This window comes from Pocillopora damicornis, chromosome 3 (assembly GCF_964200805.1).
Source record: "Pocillopora damicornis chromosome 3, jaPocDami1.2, whole genome shotgun sequence".
NCBI lineage: Eukaryota > Metazoa > Cnidaria > Anthozoa > Scleractinia > Pocilloporidae > Pocillopora > Pocillopora damicornis.
In genome coordinates, this window is record NC_142672.1 from 21,874,822 (window position 1) to 21,901,365 (window position 26,544).

The 26,544-nt window shown below is 38.7% G+C and overlaps 2 protein-coding genes across 5 annotated transcripts; one reads left to right on the forward strand and one right to left on the reverse strand.

Moving 5' to 3' along the window:
• The first annotated feature begins 2 nt into the window (after positions 1-2).
• Positions 3-16,405, forward strand: LOC113684134 (kinesin-like protein KIF27). Of its 2 annotated transcripts, XM_089200474.1 has the most exons (29): positions 3-178; positions 1,008-1,145; positions 1,654-1,740; positions 2,174-2,281; positions 3,238-3,373; positions 4,110-4,256; positions 4,837-4,893; positions 5,279-5,448; positions 6,064-6,213; positions 6,342-6,422; positions 6,807-6,910; positions 7,080-7,302; positions 7,433-7,649; positions 7,774-7,886; positions 8,188-8,327; positions 8,579-8,687; positions 8,858-9,036; positions 9,796-10,060; positions 10,505-10,800; positions 11,054-11,255; positions 11,646-11,718; positions 12,179-12,320; positions 12,538-12,790; positions 13,017-13,195; positions 13,550-13,766; positions 14,519-14,604; positions 14,914-15,032; positions 15,166-15,233; positions 16,010-16,405. In XM_089200474.1, the coding sequence occupies exons 1-28, from the start codon at positions 146-148 to the stop codon at positions 15,198-15,200; spliced, it is 4,059 nt and encodes a 1,352-aa protein (XP_089056600.1). In that variant the 5' UTR covers positions 3-145; the 3' UTR covers positions 15,201-15,233; positions 16,010-16,405. The 2 variants fall into 2 exon arrangements, with proteins under 2 accessions (XP_089056600.1, XP_027057271.2); XM_027201470.2 differs by having other exon boundaries at positions 15,166-16,405.
• LOC113684136 (glutamate [NMDA] receptor subunit 1-like) lies at positions 16,082-25,604 on the reverse strand. Of its 3 annotated transcripts, XM_089200481.1 has the most exons (9): positions 25,475-25,580; positions 25,256-25,293; positions 24,667-25,022; positions 21,678-22,279; positions 20,436-21,094; positions 19,975-20,142; positions 19,276-19,478; positions 18,267-18,445; positions 16,082-17,775 (listed from the first exon to the last, which is right to left on the reverse strand). In XM_089200481.1, the coding sequence occupies exons 3-9, from the start codon at positions 24,985-24,987 to the stop codon at positions 17,064-17,066; spliced, it is 2,844 nt and encodes a 947-aa protein (XP_089056607.1). In that variant the 5' UTR covers positions 24,988-25,022; positions 25,256-25,293; positions 25,475-25,580; the 3' UTR covers positions 16,082-17,063. The 3 variants fall into 3 exon arrangements, with proteins under 3 accessions (XP_089056607.1, XP_089056605.1, XP_027057274.2); XM_089200479.1 differs by having other exon boundaries at positions 25,256-25,604; XM_027201473.2 differs by lacking the exons at positions 25,256-25,293; positions 25,475-25,580 and having other exon boundaries at positions 24,667-25,249.
• Between the last annotated feature and the right edge of the window lie 940 nt (positions 25,605-26,544).

The window sequence follows — 26,544 nt, forward strand, 5'->3', positions numbered from 1 at the left end:
CTGATCAGCTGAGTCTGGGGTATAAACAAACAGGATGTCAGACTGTTAGACCGCCAAATTACAAAGGAATTATTGAGAGAAGATTTGACTGATTGTATTGTGTTCATGGAATTCAAAAGTACTGGATCGCAACGAACTTGATAAAATGACAGAAGTTCCAGTAAAAGTTGCTGTTCGGGTACGTTGCTATGAAAATCAGCGCACTGATCTGACATATCTAGGCAATCACTAAGAAATTTTTAATTGGCTCGTTTAAGTTAGGGGGGTTATTGTTGGTCTTGCATTTATTTTATTTTATCCTACCATTTAATTTTATCCCCATGTTCGCTAAAGAACACTTTTGTAGATTTTTTAGATCGTGGGCGGCTAATTTTATCGAATAGTGTTTGAAAGTAATTTACTTGAGCATTAAAATCCTTCGCAGCCGTTCTTTTGGATGTCACACAAGGCTCATTCGATTGGAAGCAGAGAGAGAGTCACTGCGAAGTCAGAACTGAGGACCTGTAAATGGAAATTAAAAAAGTCAAAGAAAATGTTTTCCCCATCAGTGTGCGACCCCCCAATTACTTTTTGGAATATTTTACCACTTAGACATAAAACACTTGGGCAGGTAGATAATATTCAGGGTAGTCACATTTACCAATAGTTCCCATAAATGTAATGCCTTGGTGAAGATTTATTTAAGTAACTCATCACAATTTAACTACAATCATTAGACATTTTTTCTCATGTGCAATAATTGGTTTACACTCATCATGTGACCAATATGCCATTAAAATCTAGGGAATAATCAGAAGACATTTGATATCCTTCAATGTTTACGCCTTGGGCACACTTTGATGAAAAAATGTAAAAGTGTAGAGTATTTTGCCATTGTTACAGAAGAGATACAAACTCAGTAAAAGTCTTTTGCATTACATGGGCAGTAAGGAGCAGTTCAGGGGCCTTCAAATGGGTTAATATCTAAGCAATTTTTTTCAAAGCATGTCATTGTGTTATGCCCTCAGGTACGCCCTTTGGTTGGCAAGGAGAAAGTCCACAATGTCCCACAGTGTGTGCGCCTTATTCCAGAGAAGCCTCAATTGATCCTTGGAAAGGACCGGGGATTCACATTTGATTATGTGTTCCCTCCAAAAGCAAGTCAGGTAATGAATTTATTATTAATACAATGTGCGTGTTTATTGTACTGTGTGTATATAACAAACATGCGAAATCGGGTGATGATGTAAATGAAGGGCTAAAATCAGAAGAAAAGACCTGATCACCAATGATAGATTACACAAGAGTCATAAACTATCTTTCCGAATATGTTGTACCAGTTGCAGTAGATTTATTCTTGTCCTTTTTGAGTTGATAAGAAGGGTATAGAAAAATGCCAAAGAGGGGGGACACATTTGGATGATTTAATTTCCATCAGGGAGTGTTCATTTAAAGAGCTCTTTTTAAATGGGAATGCTTTTCAAACAAACTTTGTAATAAATGCTGATGTAGGAAGTTCACAATGGGTTTTGGAAAAAAGCATGTGGCAGGTAAGTTGAGGAAAAATACTTCATGTCTGATTATTTCTTTTTCCATGTAAGAATAAACTCAATATTTCATAGAAGATGGCAAGTTGTTGATTTTTAAGAGTTTTTCTTTAATCTTTGTCATCAGACAGAGGTTTATGAAAAGTGTGTGGAACCATTGGTGAAAAGCTGTATGGAAGGATATAATGCCACTGTGTTTGCTTATGGACAAACTGTGAGTACTGTTGTGATGCAATGTTCATTCTTGTTGCTTTATTACCACATCTAATATCATAATAGCAGTAGGTTTGTAAATAGCAACTAGTAAATCTTGAGGTTACTGTGCTCAAGTCTTGTAGCTGTAAGCTCAAAATTGTCCTGCAAAGTCATGGTTGGTGTGTACATGTAAATGTGATTTGATATTTATAGGTAAAGTGTTCAATATAAAGCCCATCTCTGGTGTAGGAACCCATTACATACATGTGTAAATTGAAGTCAAAACAGTGTACTGGTGGAAAATTTTAGTGAAAGTTTGCTTACAAACTAAGGAAATTCCATAGTTTCTTACAAGGTAAACCCTAAGATACCAAGAAATAGCATGTACATACATGTAATGAAGAAGTTTTCTAATACTTTTTCAATCAGTTAAATGTTTATTTGTATGACAGAGCTCTGGGAAGACCTATACAATCGGTGGAACTGACAGTGCTGGCCTTTTGGAAGAACAGTATGGGATCATTCTTAGAGCTGTTAAACAACTTTTTCAGATTATGGAGGTAAATGTTAGCACAGGGAAATGCAGGATTTTCAAAAAGGGTTTGCAAAGCATCATGTAACAGGATTTTAGTCATACCTTTCTCTAAGGGATTTAAACCTTAGAGTAAAAGTGGATTGTTTTAGGAGATCTTCTCAGTGAGGGGCAAGCACCATAGGGCACCTGTTTGCTCAGAAGGTTATCATTCCAACAGAGATAGAGATTGTATCACTTCATAAATAACTGATATTTCATTAGTGAACTAGCATCATGCTCTATTTACCTTCAATTGATTCTTCAAGGAAGGAATTTTTATAGTTCTTATTTCACCATATTGAATCTATTGCCATGTTTGACTTGTCATGAGTAATGGGTAAAGAAAAGATGATGAAGTAAAACATTAAGTTAAAAATTTATGATTTTAGGATTATAAAAATAATTATTCCAGGAGTGTGCATTGGATATGAGATGAGAGATAGCCAACATGGTCCATAGGGCTGAGTTGGGTATAATTGCCTCATATCTGACAAGTGTGAGTGGTATAAGTATTTTAAAAAACACCCAAAAATATCGACAAATCTTCCCAACCTTATTTTGTAAACTTTTTTTTGATGTGTACACTTACTAGAGCATGGTGTAATGGCTCATAACCCATGATGGCTAAGCCAATGAAAACTCTTGAATTGCATTATCCAAAGATCCAGTTCTTAATAATGATGATTACAATGATGATGATGATGATGGTGGTGATGATGATGATTATAATTATTAGGATTTAAGTTCGTTTAACCCCACCAGTTTGCCATTTATAGCCAGGTGTCATCTCTGGAGGTGTCAGGCAAAAAATTAATATTTTACTCACACTTGCCCACAGCTGTAATCATTTTCATGATCATGATGATGTCATCTATTCACTCAAAACTGTTGATAACACTATAATCCCCAAAATAACTCATATCCAGGTTTTTTTTTCCACAGGAAAACAAACACAAAACAGAGTTTGTTGTGACTGTATCCTATGTTGAGATTTACATGGAGGAGTTGAGAGATTTACTCGATACGGATACATCCAGCAAAGATATTCATGTCAGAGAGGATGAGAAGGGAAATACAGGTACTGCTATGATACAATCGGCAGAAGGCTTACTGCCGTAGTGTTGTTGAGTTTTGTTGTACCAAATTTCGTGCACGAAGCGAAAGAGTTAGCCGTTATATATCCCAAACTTAATCATCTGCTTTAACGAAGAAAGGAAACACCGGTACCTTAAAAAGTCAGTAAGAACTTAAAGTAAAGCCGAAAAATTGCCTAAAGCGCGGGAAAACGTGAGAGACCAAATCGCGAGTGGTTTGGATAATTGCATCTGATTGGTTGAAAGAGTGACGTAAATTTTATGGACCAATCATAGACTGAGGTAAAGTCAAAACAAACCAATTTCGGATTATTTTCCTCACTCAAATGAAAATTGCTCTCTGTAAGTGATCTTGCTGCAAGTCACTGGAAAGGAGGCTGAGTATAAAAGCATTCTTATAAATTGCTGGCTGCTGTGCCAAAAAAAATCTCATTTCTCCATCTCAAAAAATTTGAAGCTTTTTGTCTTCGATTGTCGAAATAGAAAAAAACCATTGGAACTCAAAGTAAAAACAGGCAATTTTCCAAAAGCGCGGGAAAACGCGGGTGTCCAAATCACGGTTAGTGTTAGTTTCGCATCTTATTGGTTTAGGGAATGGCGCGAGATTTCTAGACCAATCGCAGAGCGAAATAAAGCAAAGCCAGAGCAATACCGAATTACTCTTGACTCGCAAATGAAAATGGCTCTATCAGGTACAGAATTTTTCCTCTCTTGTTTCAGTTATTGTAGGAGCCACTGAACAGCCAGTGAACACAGCAGATGAAGTTATGAGCTGCCTGGACTCAGGATCAGCTGGGCGGCAAGTGGGCACCACGAATATGAATGAACGCTCCAGCCGATCACATACGATTTTCACTCTATATGTTGGTAAAAGAAAAGTCTAAAAACGACACTGACTTTTACGTAGATGTCCAGTTCTAAGTATTAAGCAGCGAAGAGGGCGAAGTGGCAAGTTGAAAAATTGGCAATTTCAACTTAGCAATCTTATTCGTTCGGAACGAGGTTGCGTTAGCGATAGATTTTGATTGAAGGAGGAAAGCCCAAACTAGGTGTATAGCCCACTTTTTCAATGGAAAGATGCATAAACAAAGACACAAGGATCTCCTCTAGCTTGGGTAGCTGGTCATTTAATGGACGTTTTAGGTTGACAAGTGATGCAGTTGCAAAAATGAGTAGCGGAGCCGCGAAAAGTTTTGGACGTTTGTTACTTAGGTTATCCCATATCCCTCCATTGCTTCTTCATGTAATGAGTTCTTGCTTTTACACGCTGGTATTTTGACAAAAATACCTCAAATTACTACTTTTTTTTAGCTTAATATGGATTTAAAGATTAGTTATTGACATTAAGAGTTAAATTTATGAGATTATGACGTTAATTTTTGCACATTCACAAATTGCTTGTTATTCGTATCCTCATTCTTGTGTCCTTTGATTTCTTGAAAAAAAGAGCAAAAACCTCTGGCTGAAGATGAGCATGTGGACAGTGAGAAAAAGAGCGACATGGGTAAGAAATGTAGTATGTATGTATATATGTCTTGGCAGGTGTTTCAATAAAAGCTAGTCACCAGACCTCTCACCACCGTCTGTTTAGCCTCGAGAAGCCTCTCGTGTTTGGGTACCGCCTCGTGGCCTCTTTTCGGACCCAGTCCCCTATTACAACATCGGCAACTGCTTATAGAGAAAGTTATTATAACCCATGTCTTGGTATTTTTTTGTTTCCTTGTTTGCGTGTGTGTTTTTTTTTTTTCGATCGTATTTCCGTTTTAAGCAATCTTTACTAACTTGGTAAAATGATAAAACTGTGCTTTCTTTAGCCTATCTTCAATCTTTTGTTCATAGATAGCTGGGCACTGAAGACTAATCATTGATTTCTCTTCATTATTTGTCAGACTTCACAGATTACAAGTATGCCAAGTTCCACTTCGTTGATCTTGCTGGTTCAGAGAGAGCTCATCGAACAGGAAACGTTGGTGAAAGGTTCAAGGAGTCTGTGTACATTAACAGTGGTTTGTTAGCGCTGGGAAATGTGATTAGTGCTCTGGCGGACTCCAAAAAGAAGGTATGCAAAGAAATGTGTTATGATACTAGTAAGGTGTATTCATGCAAGACATGCAGGCCTATTGACTTGGTGCCAGTTCAAAAAACGCATGATTTTCTTGTTACTTAAGGTTTCTGTCTTTTTCGTTAAACCTATGTCATCTACATGAAGTATACAGGTAGTAAGTAATGTTTTGACCTTGTGGATGAGATAATGTCACAAATTCACGTAGTAACTATTAAAGTAATTAGTGATCATAATTTAGCCTTTCAACGTCAAGTCGCGCTTAGTGCATCGTCCAGTGAGTCTTCTTCATTGAGTCGCTCCTTTGCAAGCCGCGATGCTTGCTCCCAGTTACAATACCCTTAATTCTGGCTCCTTTAAAGTCCATCTGAGATTAACTTTTTAGATATTAGTGTTTTGTCTCAGAAGCGCGGTGCCAATCCAGCACCACCCTATTCTTGCAAGGAAAACTCTTAAGTTCTATTCTTTGACCAGTTCAAAAGGCTTGTTGCTGTCAACCTGTTTTTCGCAGACAATAAGTCTGTAAGAATTCAGAATTTGACCTGCATAACTTACATGACCGGAAGTGAACCTTCAACTTTACCTTGCTACATTTTCTGATTGCCATTTTAGGTCCTCCATGTTCCATACAGGGACAGTAAGGTAACAAGACTGCTTAAAGATTCCTTGGGAGGCAATTCCAGAACATTGATGATAACGTGTCTCAGTCCTTGTGCAACAGACTTTGCGGAAAATTTGAATTCTTTAAAGTATGCCACGAGGGTGAGTATGTTGGACCTTAGTTTAAAGCGAAAGAAAAGGAAACTAAGGCAAGACTGAGTCTAAACTAAGACTTATGGGTACGTTAGGTAAAGCGAAGATTGCCGCACACAATATTCCCTTCTTTTTAGGCTAGAAACATTCGCAACAAGCCAGTGGTTAATCGTGATCCACAGAATACAAGACTGGCAGAAATGCAAAGCGAGATACAGGTAAAGTGATCTTATATCAGTGTGTGTGTTGGTGAATTTGATTCACTTGAATTTTTAAGAAAATACCTCAAAATATCCTATTGCGAACTCCAAGACCATGTTGGGTTAGTTAACGTAACCTACATTTAATGAAGACACAAAAAGCGCTCGCTCTCAGACTTCACTAATATGTGATGGCACCAAAGGAAGAAGCCTTTGTCAGCCAGATAGTGCCAGCTAAAAGTACAATATTTGACAAAAGTCAGTTTTCGCGTGTCGTTAAGTGTTACTGTGCCTCCTGCCCCCTGCCCATCCCTCACTCCCCAGGTTTGAACCTTAAAGTTACACCTGTGTGTTTCTCTCGTGTTAATCGTGGCACTTCACTCTTTTTGTCTTTTGATGTAGGCTCTCCGTGAAGAACTTCAACGACGCCGTGGTTCATCTTTTGGGTCTGCCGGTACAGGAGAAGATGCCGAGCGAATCAAGTCGCTAGAAGATGAATTAGAAAGGTAAGGAACTACGAAAAATAATTTGGCAAATATTGCTGCATTTCAATTTTTTAAAATCCTATTTGTGCACTAAATTAGATTTGACATCACTTCCCCTCCTAGCATGATGTGAGGTATTTCGATATAATCGTGGAGCCAATGAAAAAGAGTTTTTTTTGTCCTCTTTTAGATCTCGTGGAGCGTGTGACACATATAAACAGCTTCTTTCCGATGCTTTAAATCAATTAAAAGCTCTGCATAAGGCCGGCGTAATGTCAAATAATCAGTGTAGCCAGTTTGACCTGTTGCTTAAAGCTGTAGAGCAGATCAGGTCGAGACCAATCTGGACTCCAAACACCAGTCGTCAACAACAAGCCGACTTGATAGAGCAGCTTAAGAAAGAACTTAACAAGGTAATGGTGACGATTTTGAAGGTTTCAGGATAGACAAAGTTACGCAAATGAAGAAGTAAAATTAAGTTTATCGCCTCCCAATCGGCCTTGCCATTTCCCCGTCTAAACCACGAATCCCTTTCCTTCATAGTACAAGGAAGATTTGTCAAGTGATGAAGAAATATTCGCGGAGAAATCAAAGGAGATCGAATTTTTAAGGGAGCATGCGCATAAACTCGAGGAAGAGAAACTTAAACTCAACAACCAACTGCAAGAAGCGCAGAATCGCTTGAAAAAACATGAAGATCAACTATTCCAGCAACAACTCCAGCTTAATCAACTCCTTCTTAACCAAGGGGGTCATCAAGGTACGATTGAAGTTTTCAAGAGATAATTTTTTTTCTGCTTTTTTAGCAAAATTGTGCGACCAGATTAGATTATCGTTCTGTAAAATGTAATTCTGTTTACTGGGCCTATATGTTGTTCTTTTAGAAGACAAAATGGTCTTCTCCAGTCCTCGAGGAACACGTATTCATACTGCACCATTAGTTGAAGATGGGACGGCGTCTATGAATGATAGAGAAGTTCACAGCAGCCCGCCTGTGGTAAGCATTAACGCGCTATACTGTTCGTTGAGTTAAAAAAAATCCCGAGGGAAGTGCTTGAACAAAACCGAGATCAGCAGTAGTGGGGCGCGGAGATTGTTTTTAATCCAATTTTTTTTTCCGGAAAGAGGTCTCCTTGTATCACTCTTACTCCCCCTACCTGGCACACTTTAAGTCTATGTGCCATATTGCCTTAAGAAAGAGAGCCATACACTCATGAAAGTTAAAGGCCTTTCCATTTCTTACTCTTCTTGCCTTAGGTTCTAAAAAGGAAATTTGATTGCTTCTGTTTCGTGTCTAGTTCATAGTTGACAGAGTCATACAAGATTTCAGAGCACGCAGTCAGTTGCTAGTCAGCCAACACGAGGAGGAAGACGAGGTTGTATGCACCTTGTCAGACAGCAGTGAAAGTGCAGACGAGGTGGATGAAGAACCTTCAAGGTACAAAAAATTCACCCAGAGGGAAGCGAAGGCTAAGTGTATAATTGTGTGATTTATTTTTAGTAACGTACTAATTGACCGGGATCATTTTGTGCTAACCAACCTCATCCTGTTTACATCAAAATTGAGAGAGACATGCTCGCCTCAGAACATGCACAAGAAAGTTCGTTCTGACTCTATTTACTTGCTTTTTCTAACATTGGTCGGCATATTTGTTTTTAAATCGTAGAATAATATTTATTTATTCTCAGGGAATTGGGCAGGACTTGGAATATGAAAAGAGAAAGCTCGAAAATACCACGGGTACCTGAGACTGTTCCTAAACAATCAAAGACTTTAAAGATCTTGGGTAACGGCAAGGTGAATGGTTTAAAAACGCTTTGTGCACCTATTTTCATTTTACAAAACATTGTCATGTAAACAAACAAAATACTTTTCCATAGATTTGCACCTCTACCTCCACATATTCTTGCTTTAGATGGTATATGCGTTTGCTGTAATAAACTTGTTCGTGAAATCGTTTGCGTTAGGTCTCTACAAAAGATTTGGCCGAATCGAAGGGCAGAGGGTCAAGACCTGACTCAGCGGAACATAATGAAGTTGAAGCATTGCGATCGAGTACTCAAGTTATCGGAAACGAAGTGAAACAATCAGAGTTAAGACTCCACTCCGCCCAGCAAAAACTGAGAGATTTAACTATTAATATAAGGTACCGTTGCTCAAAGTTGATCTTCCCCATTCCTCACATTCACGTTTTCTTCGTTTCCCTCCTTCCCCCTTCCTACTTTTCCATCAACCATCCCTTCCCCAGCTTCTCTCTCCTCCTTCTCCTTTTCTTCGTCTTCCTTGTCCTCTTCCCCATCACCCCTCCTCATCCCCCCACTTCGTTTCTTTCAGCGTTTTCAACCGCCCCTCTCTTGCTGCTCCTTATCCTTGTTTTCCTCTTTTTCCGTGTCATCCTCCTCCTTTACTTCATCATCCTCTCTCTCCCTCTCAATCTCCTCCCTTCCTTCCTCCCTTCCTCCCTTTTTCCGTGTCATCCTCCTCCTTTACTTCATCATCCTCTCTCTCCCTCTCAATCTCCTCCCTTCCTCCCTTCCTCCCTTCCTTCCTCCCTTCCTCCCTTTTTCCGTGTCATCCTCCTCCTTTACTTCATCATCCTCTCTCTCCCTCTCAATCTCCTCCCTTCCTCCCTTCCTTCCTCCCTTCCTCCCTTTTTCCGTGTCATCCTCCTCCTTTACTTCATCATCCTCTCTCTCCCTCTCAATCTCCTCCCTTCCCCTCTTTCTTTTTTTTCCCAATCTTTTTATTCCTTCCCTTTCTTCCCTTCGTTGTCCTTCTCCTCGGTAGCCAGCGCACGTTTTATATCAAAACCTTTTTATCTTTCTCCTTATTGAAAGAAATTAGCTGTATAGTTGCCTCTTACCTCTTTTGTATACAGTGTGATGTTTTGATGATAAATGTTTAGGCAAAAAGAGGAGTTGATCAAGGAACTAGCCAAGAGTGATAGAGAAGCCAAGGACACAAAGAAGCAGTACTCCGAGAAAATAAAGTCCATGAAACAGGAGTTGGAAAAAGCCAAAAAAGAGTTGGAAGAAAGTAAGAAAACTCTGGAAGAATACGAATTTAAAACTAATCACGAAGTCGCGGAGAAACAAAAAGTCGAAACTGAGTATAAGAAAAAGTTGCAGGCGGTGGAGGCCAAGCTTCAGGCTTTGAAACGAAAGCAAAAGGTAAGACTTATGTTTTGGACGTTTAAGCTGCTACAAGTATTCTTTGTTATACTTGGCACTTCTTCGTTCTTTCCAACTGTAAAGACACAGAAGAGAGCTTATCTTGTTTTGCCTACTCGTAAGATGAAATGTACGAGAATGGCTCTCGTCTCCTTCGGTAAACAGCTGGAACATTCGAGATAGCAGCACTGGAACCTGGATCGTCTTGAAGACCAAGGCAGCGCATTAGGCCGCTGCGTCCATAGCATTCTCTCTCTTACCCATCTTTTTGTAGCTTGGTATCGGTTCTTTTCGATGTGATCATTCGTAAGGTTTTGAACAAAAATTTTTTGAACAGTTGGTCTCGCAACTGCGTCATTTGTATCATGCATGGGTCTGCATTTCGAAATTTTTTTGTCAAAAAGATAACCTTTTTCCTATTCTTTTTCTTTATATATTCCATAGGACAATGAAAAAATAAGCGCCCTGCACGAAGAGAGGGAAAAGAAAGTTCAGGAACTCGAGGTGCACATTGACAGGATGAAAAATCAACAGGATCAGCTCCAGAAGAAGCTTAAAGAAGAGGCTGACAGGAAAATAAAAATGGAGAGAGAAATGCAGAAACAACAGCACAAGATCAAGGAACTTGAAGATAATATGAGCCAGCAGCAGAAGATACTCAAAAGGAAAACAGAAGAGGTGGCAGCCGCTAAGCGGCGACTTAGAAGTGTTGGCAAACAAGGATCTGAAGAAAAGGAGAGGTACGAATCTTCCTAGATACGGTATTGCATAGAAAGGTTCATTGGGTTAGGAGTTCCCTTCTGAACAAGCACTGGCCAGCTTTTCTTTCACTAATTTCTATTAGGCAAAGCCCCAGACAGGCCACGTTTTAATGTACTACTAAAGAACGAGCGAGATCACAGAGCTCCCTAACCGTTGCGGTGGTTACTCTTGAATTTTACCCCAAACCGAAAAATTATGATACCCCCAGGACGTCTACTGTTCTGTTTACAGCGACGAACAAGCAAAATTAGAGCAACGCCGTCAATGGTTGGATAATGAAGTCGAAAAAGTTTTGAGGAGAAAGGAGGCCATGGAAGCTTTAGCAGAGGAGCTTAAGAAAAGAGAAGCCATCCTACTAAACAAAGAAGCCATGCTGGCCGAGAAAAGTGAACTGGAAATGAAGAAACTACGCTCTAGCCAGATACTTACCAAGGTAAGAAAAAAACACATTTTAACTTTCATGTTTTCTTTAAGGAGACACTTCCTTGTTCAAACTATTAAGTCACAGAGAAGAGAAATAGTTTAGTGAATTAAACCACTTCATTAACCCTTTACACCCTAACATCAGTATGCATATTCTCCATACTGTTTTCCATGTATTTTCCAAAGAGGCTGCCAAGGAGAATTTGTTTAACAATCAAGAGCTGCTTTAGCTGGTGATCATCTGCTCTATTCTCATGACTTTCGTGTTTGATTCAGGGGTGATATTGTAAGGAGAAATTAGATGCTAGTCACTCTTAGGGGCTAAAGGGTTCAACTCGAATAAACGTGTGGACTCCGACATCTTCTTAATGATGAAATCATTTTCATTTGAATCCTCTAGGATATTCTTCGACTATCTACCCAACTTGGAGAAGTTGACAAACAGATCCAACAAAAAGGGAAAAATGTGGACGGTAGGATTCTTTGTTAAAATCCTGAATTACTGGTTTATACGAAATATCACCTTGAGCTACTTCACCAGAGAATCATCGAACTACTTTTATCTTAAAAGTCGATTGACGTCTCTGTCGTGACAGAAAAGACAGAAATGACGGAAAGGTCAAGATCCTTTTTATTTAACTTGGACAATCTGTTTCATCACACAGAATACCACTTGGATTCTTTACGTTTTCCATGCATGGCTTTATTCTAGTGTACAATTGTTGTTATTCGTTTGCTCGATTTCCTCACTATTATCACTGATTGCGGAAATAAAGCAAGAACTTGTACCGTTCAACATATGCCAAGGTTAGGATTTTAACAGCTAAGCGGACTGGGATTAGACATTTAAATGTACTAAGAGTGTGACAACCTTTTAATAATTTGAATTATCACAGAACGCCCATAATCATTTTACCATAATTTGTTTTCTAGAAACTGACGCTTCAAGTCAAAGTAAGAGCAATGAAAGTGCAAAAACTTTGGAGAGAACAAAAGATGAACTTCTAAAACAACGTGAACTTTTAGAGCAGAAACTACAGGAAGGCTCCTTGTTAGATCCCAAGGAAGAAAGGAGGTAAAATGTACATATTTTAACCCCCTAACTCTCAGAATCGTTATCGATGCACCGTAAGGCTGACAGGTGACGAGAGTTAATAATGACTGACAAGAGGTTCATGTAATGAAGATCAATCGATCGTTTTAACAGCAACCAAAGTCATTTTTTATCATACCGAGGTTTTTTGGTTGAAGCAAGAACAAACACTATTGAGATATGCTTCTGTTCTGTCCAGGCTTATTGAACTAGACGAAGGTATCGACGCGCTAGAAGCTGCGATTGAGTTTAAAAACGATGGAATTGCTACCCAACAAAAAGAATTGGACAGTGGTAAACTTCTTACAGACAAAGACCGAGAAGGACTGATGAACAAGCTGAGTAACCTCTCACAAAGGGAAGCCACCGCCCTGTTGTCAAAATACTTTGAGAAAGTTGTCGAGTTGCGGGGAAGTGAGAAGAAACTGGAACTGCATTGCAGCGATTTGGAGGTAAGTATAAATGAATCAGCGATGGGGTAACGTATGAAAGGCAGTCTGATGATAATTCGTCTTCCTCTTCGGAGAAAAATGAATACATAATCAGCAAAAGGATAGAACAGCGAAAACTGGCTCTCCCTCTGTGAGAATGTTTTGCTTCCATCTGAGATTAAATTTTGTAGGTTACTTTGCAACATGAATATGTTACTTACCATTTTTTTACATTGAATTTCGCCAGGTTCGTATAACCGAGCAAGAACGGATCATTGGTGAACTAGGTCGTGGATTGCAGCAAGCTGGAATAAAAGGGGACCGAAGGCTAGTGGAGCATCAAAAGAAATACGAACAGAGGATACAGTTCTTAATGAACAAACTTCGTGATGCTGAGTTAAATGAGACACCAGACGAGAGAATAAGGTACCTTATTGAAAAACGCAACAACAATCCGGGTCATATTTGATTTAGTTTGAAATGCAGAATTTACGTCACCCTTTTTCGCTGGTATACCGTGTAGTTGTTTTTGTTGTTGTTTAATATTTGTGTTTGGTTTTGTCGCATTTGTTTGAAAGAAATAATGTAAGCATAGCGTTGAAGTGTAATTCAGCCAAGAGTGATGTCTACCATAGCTCACGTAGAAAAATACTGTATGTAGATAAAAGGTTATGTCCAGTCTCAAGGGTGAAATGAAGATCTGCAGTCGTACGGACACAAAGAAAATGATACAATTGTGATAGCATGTAAACTAAACCAAATATTTCTCTTTTATCGCAGTGAACTTGAAAATAGAGCCCAACAGTTGGAGAAAGATCTGTATTACTACAAGAAAACAAGCCGCGACCTAAAAAAGAAACTGCGAGAGAAGATGGTGTCTGGAATGGGTACCAGTGTTGAATCGGATGTTTTTATGGCCAGTAGTGAACTGGAAGCTCAGCATAAAAGTACAGATGTCTACACCAAGCAATTAGCGACAGACGTTTCCCGTATGAAGGTAAATATTCCCCTGGTGATTTTGTAAGAATGACTGTTGGCTTCCTTTTTGGCCTGCATTTTGGGTATCCTACGTTGGGTGTCTTGTTTTCCTCTTTGGCTTTGTAATTCCTTGGTTACTCTCTAACATTTTTTAATTTTTTGCCGTTGGTTAGTTAGCTTATTGTCCACTGACTGACTGACTAATAAAATAACTGTTTTACTCACTGACTGACAGACTGACTTTGTGCCTGATTGACTGTTTGACTTACTGAGTAAATGACCGACTGATTGAGCGACAGACTGGATTGTTGACTGATCGACTTGCTCACTGACTGTCTCAATAACTGAATAATAAGGGTAAGTCTTTAAATAAACTATGGTGCTGCGTTGGTGGGGCGTATTACAATATAATTTGGTTTCATCAATTGAGTTTATAATGTGAATTGTCCACCGTAAAGAGTTTCTAAAGCTGAGGTTCCAGCTTCAGCCTTTCGTCAGAGCAAATCCGCGCTCTAAAAGGGTCTAACATTCGAACATCGGCTTTAGGTTCTCTGAACGGTGGCCAATTCACATCTTCAACTCATCTGATAAAACCAAATTATCTTGTCTCAATAAGTAACTGATTGACTGTCTGAATTAATGACTGACTTATTGAATGATTGGTTGACTAAATGACTGACTGACTCACGGACCAACGTACGGACAAACTGAACTTCAAATTGATTGATTGATTGATTCATATCTTCCATTTTGTTATCTATTACCTTAAAGCATTCTCTTGCCGAAAAGGGAATGGGAGTTCCTTCTCAAGCTTCTACTCCTGTTAGGGTTTCTCGTAAAGAGCTTCGACAGCTGAGGTACTTTTAACTAAAGTAACGAGCCAAGTTTGATGGCCTTGTGTCTTTGCTTAGTACTTTGGTTGTCACATAACGCTAAAGAATAATGATAATAATAACAATAATGATTTAAGAAAGACTCTCTACACGATGTGAAGAGGGCCAAGAAAGGACGATGAGGCGAACTGTTTTTTCGCTGTAAAATTAAACAATAGAGAACAACGTTTGTAATGAGTTTTTCATGTATTTACTTGTCGATAGAGAGGCTGATTTGTGTGCCTAGATTGGAATAGTCGTCCAAGTGATTCTCTGATTTTACTCTCACCTCAGTTCACAGGAGGTGTCAATGCGTAGATCTCAGTCTTCTGTGGCCAGCACGGTCCCCGAATTGCCAGGTCTCTTTGACAAACACAGCCTTGTGGAAGAATCTGCCGACGACTTAGTACAAGGTGTGTGAACGACAGTTCAATAACTCCCCCGTAGTTTTCATTTCTCGATACATATTATATTTTTAAAGGATATGATATGTGATGATAATTTACTGAAAGACCAATTTAAATAATATGCCATTTTTTCCCTCAGATTCAATTGAACAAAACAAGAATCCCTGGGCTTAAATCTACATTTTTACCAACGTGAGAAAGGAAGATGTAAGGAATTGAGACCATGGATGAATTTGATGTGTTTATATAGATTAGTTTTCCATGGTCTATGTGACATTGCAACCCACTATTAATTTCCGCGTGAGTCTATTGGCTACTTTACATCGCGTGGTGCAAAATCACTGGACCAGGAAGAAGCCAGCTCTTGTGTTTTACTTTTTAATCTTTATTACTTTACCCGGAAGAAAAACCAATTGGTTAAGTAGAGTAATCGTGGTAGTGATATTAAAAAGCAGATCTCAAATTCTGCTCCAGAAAGTACAAAATGTCAAGAAAATTTATTTTCATCGCGCGGTATGACACGTAATGGGAGGATTATAAATCAAATAAGCCACCTTCTGGCTTGCTGGTATGTCGGCTGTGATGTCCTTTGCTGAGAGACTGTCCTCAAAATTTCACATTTTCCCTCGAAGCTTCGCTTCCCCGCCAGAAAATTCGTTTTTCGGACAATTACCCAGTCGTGGAAGTTAGCCATCGACACACCAGCTACCGGAAGGAGTTTATTTACTTAATTCTTTGTTTCGGTAAACTCTTGCCCCATGTATTTTATTGTTTTCAACAGTTGGTCGACTTTGTAAAGAATGTGTTGTGGAGCTAAAATGCAACTTTATTGTTACATACATTCGTCGTGAAAACAGACTAAGGGTGAAAGCTTGAAGTGTGTCAGTATTTATTTATTTGTTTATTACTAATGCGTTCTTGTGGGTAAGTCGTTTTAGTAACAATCGTTCCATCAGCTTTTGTGCGTTTGTTTATTTTTACAGCACAGGCTACTTTTTAGAAGCATGTTAAATAAAGAGCCTGACGGCCGTAACGGACAAACGGAACAGCATAGCTGTATTTTACTTCCTCTCCTTTTATTTCTTTGAACTGTAGAACAATTCTGTAAAAAAGACATAGGTATAATACAAAGTTGTATAAAATCACACGTTGTAATTATAAAGTTGAAAGTCTACTTTTCACCTTAATCATGTTTACTTCTGAACAGTTCATATAATGAAACAGTTTTCTACACTTGTTCAAAGCGAAGATACTATGGTACGTATTTTTTAATGGAACCATTTTATTTATTGGTGTGGTAGGCGTCATGGTCTTGAAACATGTGTTGACTGAGCCAAAAATGTCAATAAAAGTGATGTTCCACATGGCGGGGGACGTTCTTACTGAGTGTGTTGCAAGTTTTATGACAGAGTTATGTACGGTTGTAGAATCACCTATACTCCAAATAGACCGAGAGAGTTCTCCTGGGAAAGATCTCTCATTTGCGACAATTTTATGTAATTTTGTTTTTGCTCCACAACTGAAAGTTCAATTCTTGCCGTTTATGTCAACGTAAACTTGTTTCTGATGATCATTTTTTTCTCTCTTTTCCCTTCGCATGTATTTGCTACGAGACACGCACATAATTAGTTGAGGTACAAATATTGCACCCAATTGAAACAAAAGGTATTAGTGAAACGTATGTGCTACGTTTGGACAACATTTTACTCACTTATCCATTTGAACTCTTAACTTCACTGGGTTGGGCGTAGTCCTTATATTATCAGGATAAGAATAGCCTTAATGCTCTTTCTGCACGTCACTCATTTCCCAGGCTATATTTTGACTTCTCATAAGACTTAAATTAAAATTTTGTTTTAGTATAATCCATCAATACAGCCATAGCAGATATTGAAGTTTTAATTTTTTTTCGCCTTCGTTGGTGTGCTACTAACTTCGGTACCCCTACGAGTGCTGAGTGACAAGGGGTGCCTATTTGCCCAATGATTTCGCCAGTTTTGTGGTGGTATAATCTAAAGCCACATCATCTATTGATACTCAAAGCGTCGAATTCTCTGTTCTATCAGAGGTATTGTTATTTGATTCGGAATTCCCACCAGCCGAAAGGGATAGATCTTCCACTGCCAATAGCTGACTTCTACGAAGATACACCGACTGTTCATCAAAGGGTAACATCTCATTTGCATACTCAAAGCTCAAGTTACAAAAGCTCGCTCTTCGAATCGAAACATCGTGATGAGGTTCAGTGAATTGTACCTCGTTTGGGCGCATGCTCTTATGTCTCCTGTACAACTGCAACCACTTTATATGAATGTCGTTTTCTTCTCCCTTGCGCACACTAAAGATCATGCGCGTCAAAGACTTTCCCATGGGACCCAGGTGACGTCCGAATTTAACCAGCACAAATATGATGAGCATCTCGGATATCAAAGAAATTATACTGAACCCAATTACACCGAGAAGAAGCAGAAATAACCCAATAAATTTCTCGGGACCAAGTTCTTTCACTGGTTTCGTGGTACATTCCTTCTTGTTGAACCAGTAATCTAAAATAGCTTGAATACTGCCATTCTCTTGGTTCTTTAGCACTGACAAAGTTGCTTCCTCTATCCATGGTGAACCTTTGGGGAAAACAAAACCATAGCCAAAGTTGTAGAAGTTTTCCCCAGCGAGGCTGTATCTGCAGTTCGCATCACTGTTTCCAGCTTGCTTCAAAGATAAGTAGTCACCCACAAGTCCATCCAGCTCGCTGAGATTGAAAATATTGCGAACAGCAATTAGTAGAACTAAGTAAATTCTTTACTGACGAGCAGCTTATTTCAAATCATAATTAGTGATGAACTGCCTGCTTCTCTGCCTGTCAAACTGTCTTACTGGCTTACTGTCTGACCGACTGATCAACTGATTGGATGACCCCTGACTGACTTACTGACTGATTGCAGAAATAATTGAATGAATTAACGATCAAGTTCTAACTAATTAGCAAACAAACTCATGGACCGCACGACAAGCTGCATTACTGATTGACTAAATGGCTGCGGATCAATTTACGGACTGACTCACTGTCTTGTTTAATTGAGTAACTACTCATTGGCTGTGTGGCGGACTCATTGATTGTGCGTGTGTTATTTGTCAAACTATCACGATGAGAAGTTGTCTGGTTTTGAATATCCAGCCCTCGGATCTAAAAGTTCAAGAAACATGACTGTATACGAAGATTATAATTTACTTAAAACATACTCGTTTGTAAGCTGCTGTATCCCTGCCTGAAAACCATCCACCAGATGTATTTTTAAGTTAACGTGGTAAATCTTCCTGAAAAAGTCTTTGACGTGATTTTTGAAGTATGCTTCCTCGTTACTCCCGCGTGTGACTCCGAGTTTAAAACCATCTGGTGGGTAAAGAGACTTCTCGGTGAGCTATTGAAATGAGACGAGAATAACATTAGACGACAGAGGTGGACTGAAACGTCTTTGGAACTAGTGCTTTGGATTGCAATCCTTCCTTAGCCTTTTTTTTGTAGAAAATAAAAACGATGTAGAAAAAATTACGTCCGTAGCTCTTTTTTCAGAGCATCTGTAGCTCAACTGATTGGGACTCGAATTTTACATACGTCATCAAATTCCTTTTTTTCGGTTCTTTTTGGTGACAAATGCTTCGCGTCTTTCTTAAGGCTAAGATTAGTTTTTGCAATAACTCAATCGATGTTAACTGAAGGCAAATTCCATAGGATGTTTACAGACCTAAATCCCTCGCGCCCTCTCACAGCAAGATCGTGGTTTAAACTCGCTCGCTTTTGGGAAAACTAATTCATCAGTTCAGTCTGTCATAAACTTGGGTAATAGCGATGGTTATTTTTAACGCAAGCTGAAATTACAGTATTAGTAATGTCAGAGTAGCTGCATTTTGCTGCACATAAAAATTGAAAAGTAGTCGAATGCTTTTCGATAGGGCGTAAGTTAGTAGAACCAATGTGATCAGGACAGTCAAGGAGCCAACGAGAGTACAATTGGAATAATGGCAACCGGCTTTAAACGGGAATCATGTCGTTTGGTGTCTAACGTCGGGAATGAATAGTAACTAAAATGCAATCTGAGTTTGATTAAGTTTTAAATACATTTTTCTTCTGATCGGTGGAGATAATGAGGCAAGCTTCCTGAACCAATTAGAGGTCGTGTTCTAGCAAACACATTACAATTCTTGATGCTTTTCATACTCAATTGAACAAGGTTCGATAAACGGCACTTACCTTGGCATCTTTTACACCACTGATGGGCAGTTTGTATGGATCATCAAGTAAGAAGGCCATGAGGTTTGCACAGTAGGTATTCACCATGATCAAGGCCAGTAACGCATAAACCGCGGAAACGGTACGAGCGCTGTTGCTGCGTGGAGTCTTTTCCGCACCAATGTCCTTACTAAATGCCACTCCCCAAACATAACTCATGGCGTCTGGAAAGAAAGTCTTAGCACAGTTAATGATATCAACCCGATAGCGTTAGCATGATCGTCCGGGTGAAGACTCATCTAAAAGAATTCGTTTACGGTGACGGTGACGGTGACTTGGGTTTCGACAAACCAATCTAAGTGGAAGTCATCATTAGGGTAAAGGTACTTTATTCTGACTTAGACACCTGACCTTAAGATGACTCCTGCTTCGGTTGTCTGAAAGTCGGTCATCACTAACAAAAACCGTCCTTTTCAGGAGTGCACTCATCCAGAGGAGAGAAAAGTCCCTTATGCTGTGTATAAAGCTTCTAGGACCTGAGTCATCATAAGTCGGGTTGGACCCGAGTCATCATTCTTTTAAGTTGAAAAATCATTTTAGAGTGTACGAATCGTCAACAAAGATGTCCCAGGCTAAGGTTACCGGGCGATAAATGCCTTATCTTTTTCTTCCCATTCCCATCCCTTGCTAAAAACCATATGGATTTGCTTTGCTTCTTACCTAGAAGTGTAAAAGCATCTTCGTCACTGTCCTTGAGGAGGACATAATATCCTTTTGGACTCTTCCTGTCAAGCCACCAAACTACAAACAGGATCACGTTACATGTCACCAGGATAGCGATCCAAAGCTCATATCGGAACGGTTCCAGCCAAGAGTACCAGATGCTTACTGATAGAGAAAAGAGTAGAAGTATTTAAATTACATTTTTTAAAGATTTCCACGATTGAGTTTCCTTGCAAAAAAAAAAAAAAAAAAAAAAAAAGATGACAAAAAATAAAAAATAAAAAAGTACACTATCTAAAAGTATTCTCACTCACTCCTAACAATGTCATACTGGATACTGTGTTACATCAGGACCAATTGAGTCCCGACTTATATCGGCACTGATCTGATTTTAAATCGAGCCTGGACACTTTCTTGCAAGTAAGCAAACCCGGTTACATTGCAAAATAACCTTATACCTTGTTCCTTGTAGGAGCGATCTTTCCTGACCAAAATGTTCATTGCTGATGCAATGCTAGGGTATGCAAATTCCACTACCCTTGATCTTTCAAAGTTTCCGGCCACATCGAGAGCTAGATCCGCTTTGCCAGAGATAATTTCATTTATAATTCCATTCCAGGTGCTGTTCACGGGTTCGAACTTCCCGTATCGCCCATCTGGATTGAAATAAATTTCCGTATCAAACCCGAGGTCTCTTCTTAGAAACTTCAAAAAGTCTATAGACGCTCCATAGCAGCAAAGAAGTTGCTTAGTCGTCTGCGTAGAATTTTGGACACTTAAGTACTTATAGCAAGGTAAAGTTCTTCCAACGCATGATTTGCGGCTCATCGTCAACGCTGGATCTTTTGAGACCACGAGAGGGGGCCACTCGACGACAGGAACCCGCAGGACGGGGTGCTTAGGATGTAGTAGTGGAAGGAGGGTGTTACCATTGTGATTTGCAATGGGCTCTAATGCGAGTCCAGTTGTTGTACCAAGTCCAACATGTTGCCAATGTTTCCTGCTATCGAGATCCTCCCTTAAATTCCAGATGTCAAAGGCTGAATGGTGTTGTTCTGATAAATCGTGAGCTCTGAAAAGCTTGCTGCTACCTCTTATGTTAGTATCCTTTAAACGGCTAAAGAAGGAACAAAAAGTACAGGATAAAAGAGGGCTAATTAAAGAGAAGAACGACCGATCTTTCCCCCTGACGAATGATTAACCAGGATAGATGAATAAATAAACTTTCGAACAAAAGATCAAATCAACGACTGGTTACGTAAACTTCTGATACACTAGAGTTTGGGTTATTGTTGTACATTGTCGAGGTAAAGTGTTCGGTTTAAGATGGAAAAAAATTGAACTGCCTGGCATTGAAGTGATTCATGTAGCTTTCTGTTCGTACCATACATAAATCTTTCAAACGAAAGTGACCTCTGGTAATTTGACAAGACAAGTACTGCCACATCTCTGTGAGAACCGCTCACAGAGACGTGGTCCTACTCAGCTGCACTTTGGAGACAGTATTCTTTTGCAAACTCATCAATGGAGCTATCCGTCCCTTATCCTACTCATCTACTTCCCTTAGTTCAGTGCTTCCTTCCTGAGAAGCGACCCTATCTCTCTCTCAGCGCTAAACTGTATCTGCACAATGAATGAGTGAAATGAAACAACCAAAAAAAGAGAAACTTTACAAGTTCTAAGATGGATTATTGACTTACATCAGAGCCGTTCTCCGCAGAAATTTGTATTTCTCTGAAGTGTTAAGGACCTGTTTTCGCTCATTGTTTATTGTCCTCACTGAAATTTTAAAAGCACTTTCGAACATGACAAAAGAATCGTACAATGCTTTTACGTACAACTCATAGTCATGTCCAACCTCAGGTAATTTGCAGCTGATCTGAGTCAGTCCAGTTGGAATCGAACTTATGTTTTGTACACCGTACGTGGTAGGCCTAGTAACGAGCCATACGCTACTATTCTCAATGGTTTGCAACTTTTGAATCGTCCAAAACATATTGTCGTTGCTCTTTTCACGAACGTGCCCGATAATTACATCCGATTTGGCTGACATAACGCGCAGAAGTCCCGTTGTTATTTCTTGAAGACTTTCGTCTCCTTGAATCCATAATGAGGTTAATACACGCCATTTCTTTTCCTGAGCTAAGCGCTTGAGAGCGTCAGCAAATACATGCCCCTCATACGTGGCTGATGTCACCAAACTGAGGGTCCTCCAGCCCATTTTCTCCGTAATTTTCACCATTACTTGTGCATATTCCATTATTGATGGCGCTGCAACTCTTGTGAATCCGCCAGAACTTTCCTTTTGAAAATAACAGACCAACAATCAAAGCAAAGAAACAAACGAACAAATAAACGAAAAACGATTTCCATAGAGGCACTTCACGATATGTCAGCGCACCTGAAGTGATAAATTCAGCCTACATTTTTTCAAGTTTCAATCCTTGTATACCTTTTACATCCCCAGCCATTCTAATCCGCGTTGATTTTCTTTCCCTAAATTTGCTGATTTTCTTTTTTACCATACCTATATTTTCGGTGTCGTTCTCGTTTAAGGTGATTTTTACGTGGAAGACAGAGATTCAATACGTAAAAAAGCAGCTGCTAACATACACCGTGTTTTCAATTACTGAATACCTTTTGGATCATTTACTTTTATTTCTTAGCGTAATATTATTATTTCAGAGTCATGTTCAAAGAAAGTTTACGAAAGCCGTTGCTCTTCAGCAGCTCTCTAAATGTAGGAATAGGATAGCATAAAGGGAGTACCTCGGGATAACACAGAACGTTTCCTCCATATTGTACAAAGGGGGAAGCGATTCCATTCTAGAGTGGAAAACGCTTTTGGCCATGTCACAGTGATGGGGTTTAGTTTTGCTTCTGATGCGTTGAAAGTGTTGCCTTTAAATTATTACCGCAAAGGGGGACCGGAAACATTTCTCAGGCTTGTTCGAGGTGAAATCGAGGCAAACTATTTCGAACATCAAAGTTTTCTTCATGCTTAACAGCCACAGTCGGATAACTATTTGCTCTAAAGAACAGATATACATATAAGCATATCAGCCGGAGTGATTTACAATTAAATTGCTCTAGTGCCACAAATAAAATCTACGAAAATTGTTAATAAAATGTCTTGATTGCCGATATGAATCAGTAAAATAAAGGGGTATGTTTTCTGGAGAACCACAATGGAACACATTACTGTCTCTACATGAATATGGCCGTTCATTAAATAACTACAAGGGAGCTACTTAGATAGCACACAACCATTTGAAACAAGCGTCTATATATGAGGAAAGTCAACGATGAGCTTCCAATATAGAAAAAAAACAACAATTATTGTTGAATAACTGTAAATTCTAAACTGCTCGTCACCAGACAGGAATGGAATGGTTCATTCATATTTTATCATTTTTGTAAAGGATTTCCTTAACTTATGCTAACCGCCTGTCGTTCGTTTACGAGCTTAATATGTCTGATCTCTGTTTGAATTGTGCTTATCTTTTATCGCCAGCTATTTCTTCATGAAAGCTTTCATTCGTGATACAATAATGACAGTTTTGTTACCTTTATGGTGCAAAACTGACTTTAGAATAGATGAATTTTTCCCAAAATTCATAATCTTAAAAAATGTTAATGAAAAGCCAAGCAATATTTTGAAACATGTAATATCTAAATTTTAGATTACTTTCCCACTGAATTGTTAGGTTTCAAAGGTTTAAATATATGAAAGAATATTTTCTTTAGCCTTTTGAAAATGAATATGAAAATTTCATTCAACCTATTTTTAGTCTAATTAACCCTAGATAGATGGCGAAATTACTTCGAGCCGCAGATGTTTTTTGTCGGAAATTTCCTCTTTTTTTTTTGTCATTCAAAAGTGACTATCCTTCGGATTTTCGCATTGAATGGTAGATTAACTAGTTATATAACTGATCGTTTCCGTAAAACGAAAAAATGAAAGGAAAAGGAGAATTCTTTTTAGGCCTTTTCTCGAGATTTTATGAGGTAGCTTTTCAAGGCGATTGCAGGGGGCACTAAGATCTTGTCGGCTTTAAAATGGGCAGGCGCTAACACACGTTGACGATATAACATTAGACATAAACATTAGTATAAATATTCATTTCTTGCCAGTATTCCTAGTGGTTCAATTCATTTATTAAGCCAAGTTGATATCTGATAACACAATATTTTTGAATTTTTTTCAATTGCATCTACCCGAACAATTTTTTTCAAGCATGTTTATTTTTTTTATTAACGATGAAATTTAAATAAAACGATTGTATTTATTTTGTAAATATCATCCAAAAGTGTGAAAGCAGCAGTATCCAAATATTGATTAAGTTCCTAGCGTTCGTTACGCGCTCTTTTGCTGATGAGCGAAAAAGAGCTTCCGCGAGGGACGAGATTCTGAGATGAATTTCTAAATTCCTTTTGACCCAAATGTGATGTTAACTTGGCTGGTTATATGGATGAAAGGTAGATAAATTAAAAAAAGAAACAAACTGCTAACAGATTTTTTCCAAATTATAAAGCTTTTATATCCTATGTAGTGAAAAAAATTCCAAAAATTGAAATTCGCTGACATCAGTGGAGAGATTGAAAAATCGCTTGAGATTACCACTTAACGGGCGTCAAAGGTGAGTTTAGTTGAAACAAAGAAGCTAGACAGATGAATTTTTAATTTACCTGTGTGATGGGAAATGCCCTTCTGCTCTGTAGTAGCCCAATTGATGGAAACACGGAACTCTCCAAAAGCGAGGAATAAAGTAGTCCATCTTTTGTTACATTGACGAAGATTACGCCTTGGGAGTCAGAAGTGATGTTTGAAATCTTGGGAAACAAACCACTCAAACCATATTCGAGGGGAAAGACATCGGTTAAATTAGGCCTTGAAAAATGCATCTCCAACAAGAACTCATTAGGAGTCACATTACCAGTTACAACTTTTCTTGATCGGAACATTTGTTCGGCCGACTTGAAGACATATTCCTGGAAGATGTCATCCATGTCAAAGAACACCGCAATGTTGACATCCAGCTTTTCTACAGCAGTACCGAAACGAGTGAGAAAATTCAGGGTGTTAAATAACATTAGTTGCCTCAGAAAAATCCTTCCAGCCATATTCTTGATTGAAAGAAAGACCGGTGTTATTTGGTACTAACTACGACAAACATTCGAGTCCATATTGTGCCATTGGCTTAAGCCAATTTTCAGCGGATGATGCCTATTTCCAATGCATATGTTATTTTCGTTCTTTTCACGTGAGTCGTCTTACCCCAGGTGTTTAGCAAGATCCGGCAACTCACATGCGGCCTGCGAAGCATAACAAAAAATATCACAAGAAACTTTTGCAGCATCTAATAACATCAGCATTAGGATAGTGTGTGATTGGATGACATCACACATTATTTTACATTACTAAACACACATTCGGAAAGTCAAATGACAGGTTGTAATTATGTAAAAAACAGAGGACCTGTTATAGCCATAACACCTTATCTTTATTTTCCTAAACTGCTAAGTCGAGAGACGAAATCCCTGGTTTGGCAGAACTGCAGCGGATTTTAGACAATTAAGCTTTCAGGAAAGTTTTGCCTTCTGTCATCAAACCGCATAAGTAAATCGCTGTCATTTCCGCTGAAGTGCGATATAATGTCAGCAAAATTTATTAATGTGCTGATTTGATTGGTTGATATATATGAAAAGCAATAATGCACGGAATTATCGCAAGAACAACAGCTGTACCTGTTTGAAGCGGAGTAAAACCAAATTTCAAATTTTAACGACTAGGATACAAAATCAACTTACGCCTGTGAATCTGTGATTAAACAAAAATTTCTACGAATTGCGAGAGCTTAAATCTACATTATTAATCTCCATGCTGTTCTGTAAGCAATAAAAATTCAAGATCTCCAATGAAGACAATTTTCAATATAGCCAAGTTTTTTCCGGTTGCTTTTAAAAATTCATGACATTTTAAATTTCTCATTTGTCAGACATGCGTTCCTGGCAGGTGACCATTCAAAGACAGAATTTCTTTGCAAACTCAGAAATAGCTGCCTTTCAAACAACTTTTTTTTAGCATATTTGATCAGCGCTTAAACCTGATATCCTGTCTCTTTTCGACTCAGCAATTGAAGTATTTTCAGCAGCATGTCATTAACATCTCTGTTTGCAATAAACTAACTTTAAATTCATTTCTTCCTTTGGAATCATACTGCGATCGATAACTTTGTCATTTACGGCCGAAAAAAAAGAAACTGTGAAAAAAAAAATGATGAACATCCGCTGGGTTTCACCTCAAAACTGCTCGGTAGCCGCTGCGTTTTAAACTTTAATTAGGTCATACAGGTTAGTCTTTCAAAGGATTTTTAACTGCAAATTTTCCAATTGCGCATGGGCCTTTTCGAGTGAGGCAACTTATTTTGTTGTGCGAGTCTTAAAATAGGATCAGTTGGGATTGCGCTGAATCAAACTGTGATTCAGTATTTTAGGTACATCTGAACCATGACTGGTTCAAATTTTCACTTGCGAACTAAGATTATTCCAGACTCATTCCTTGGA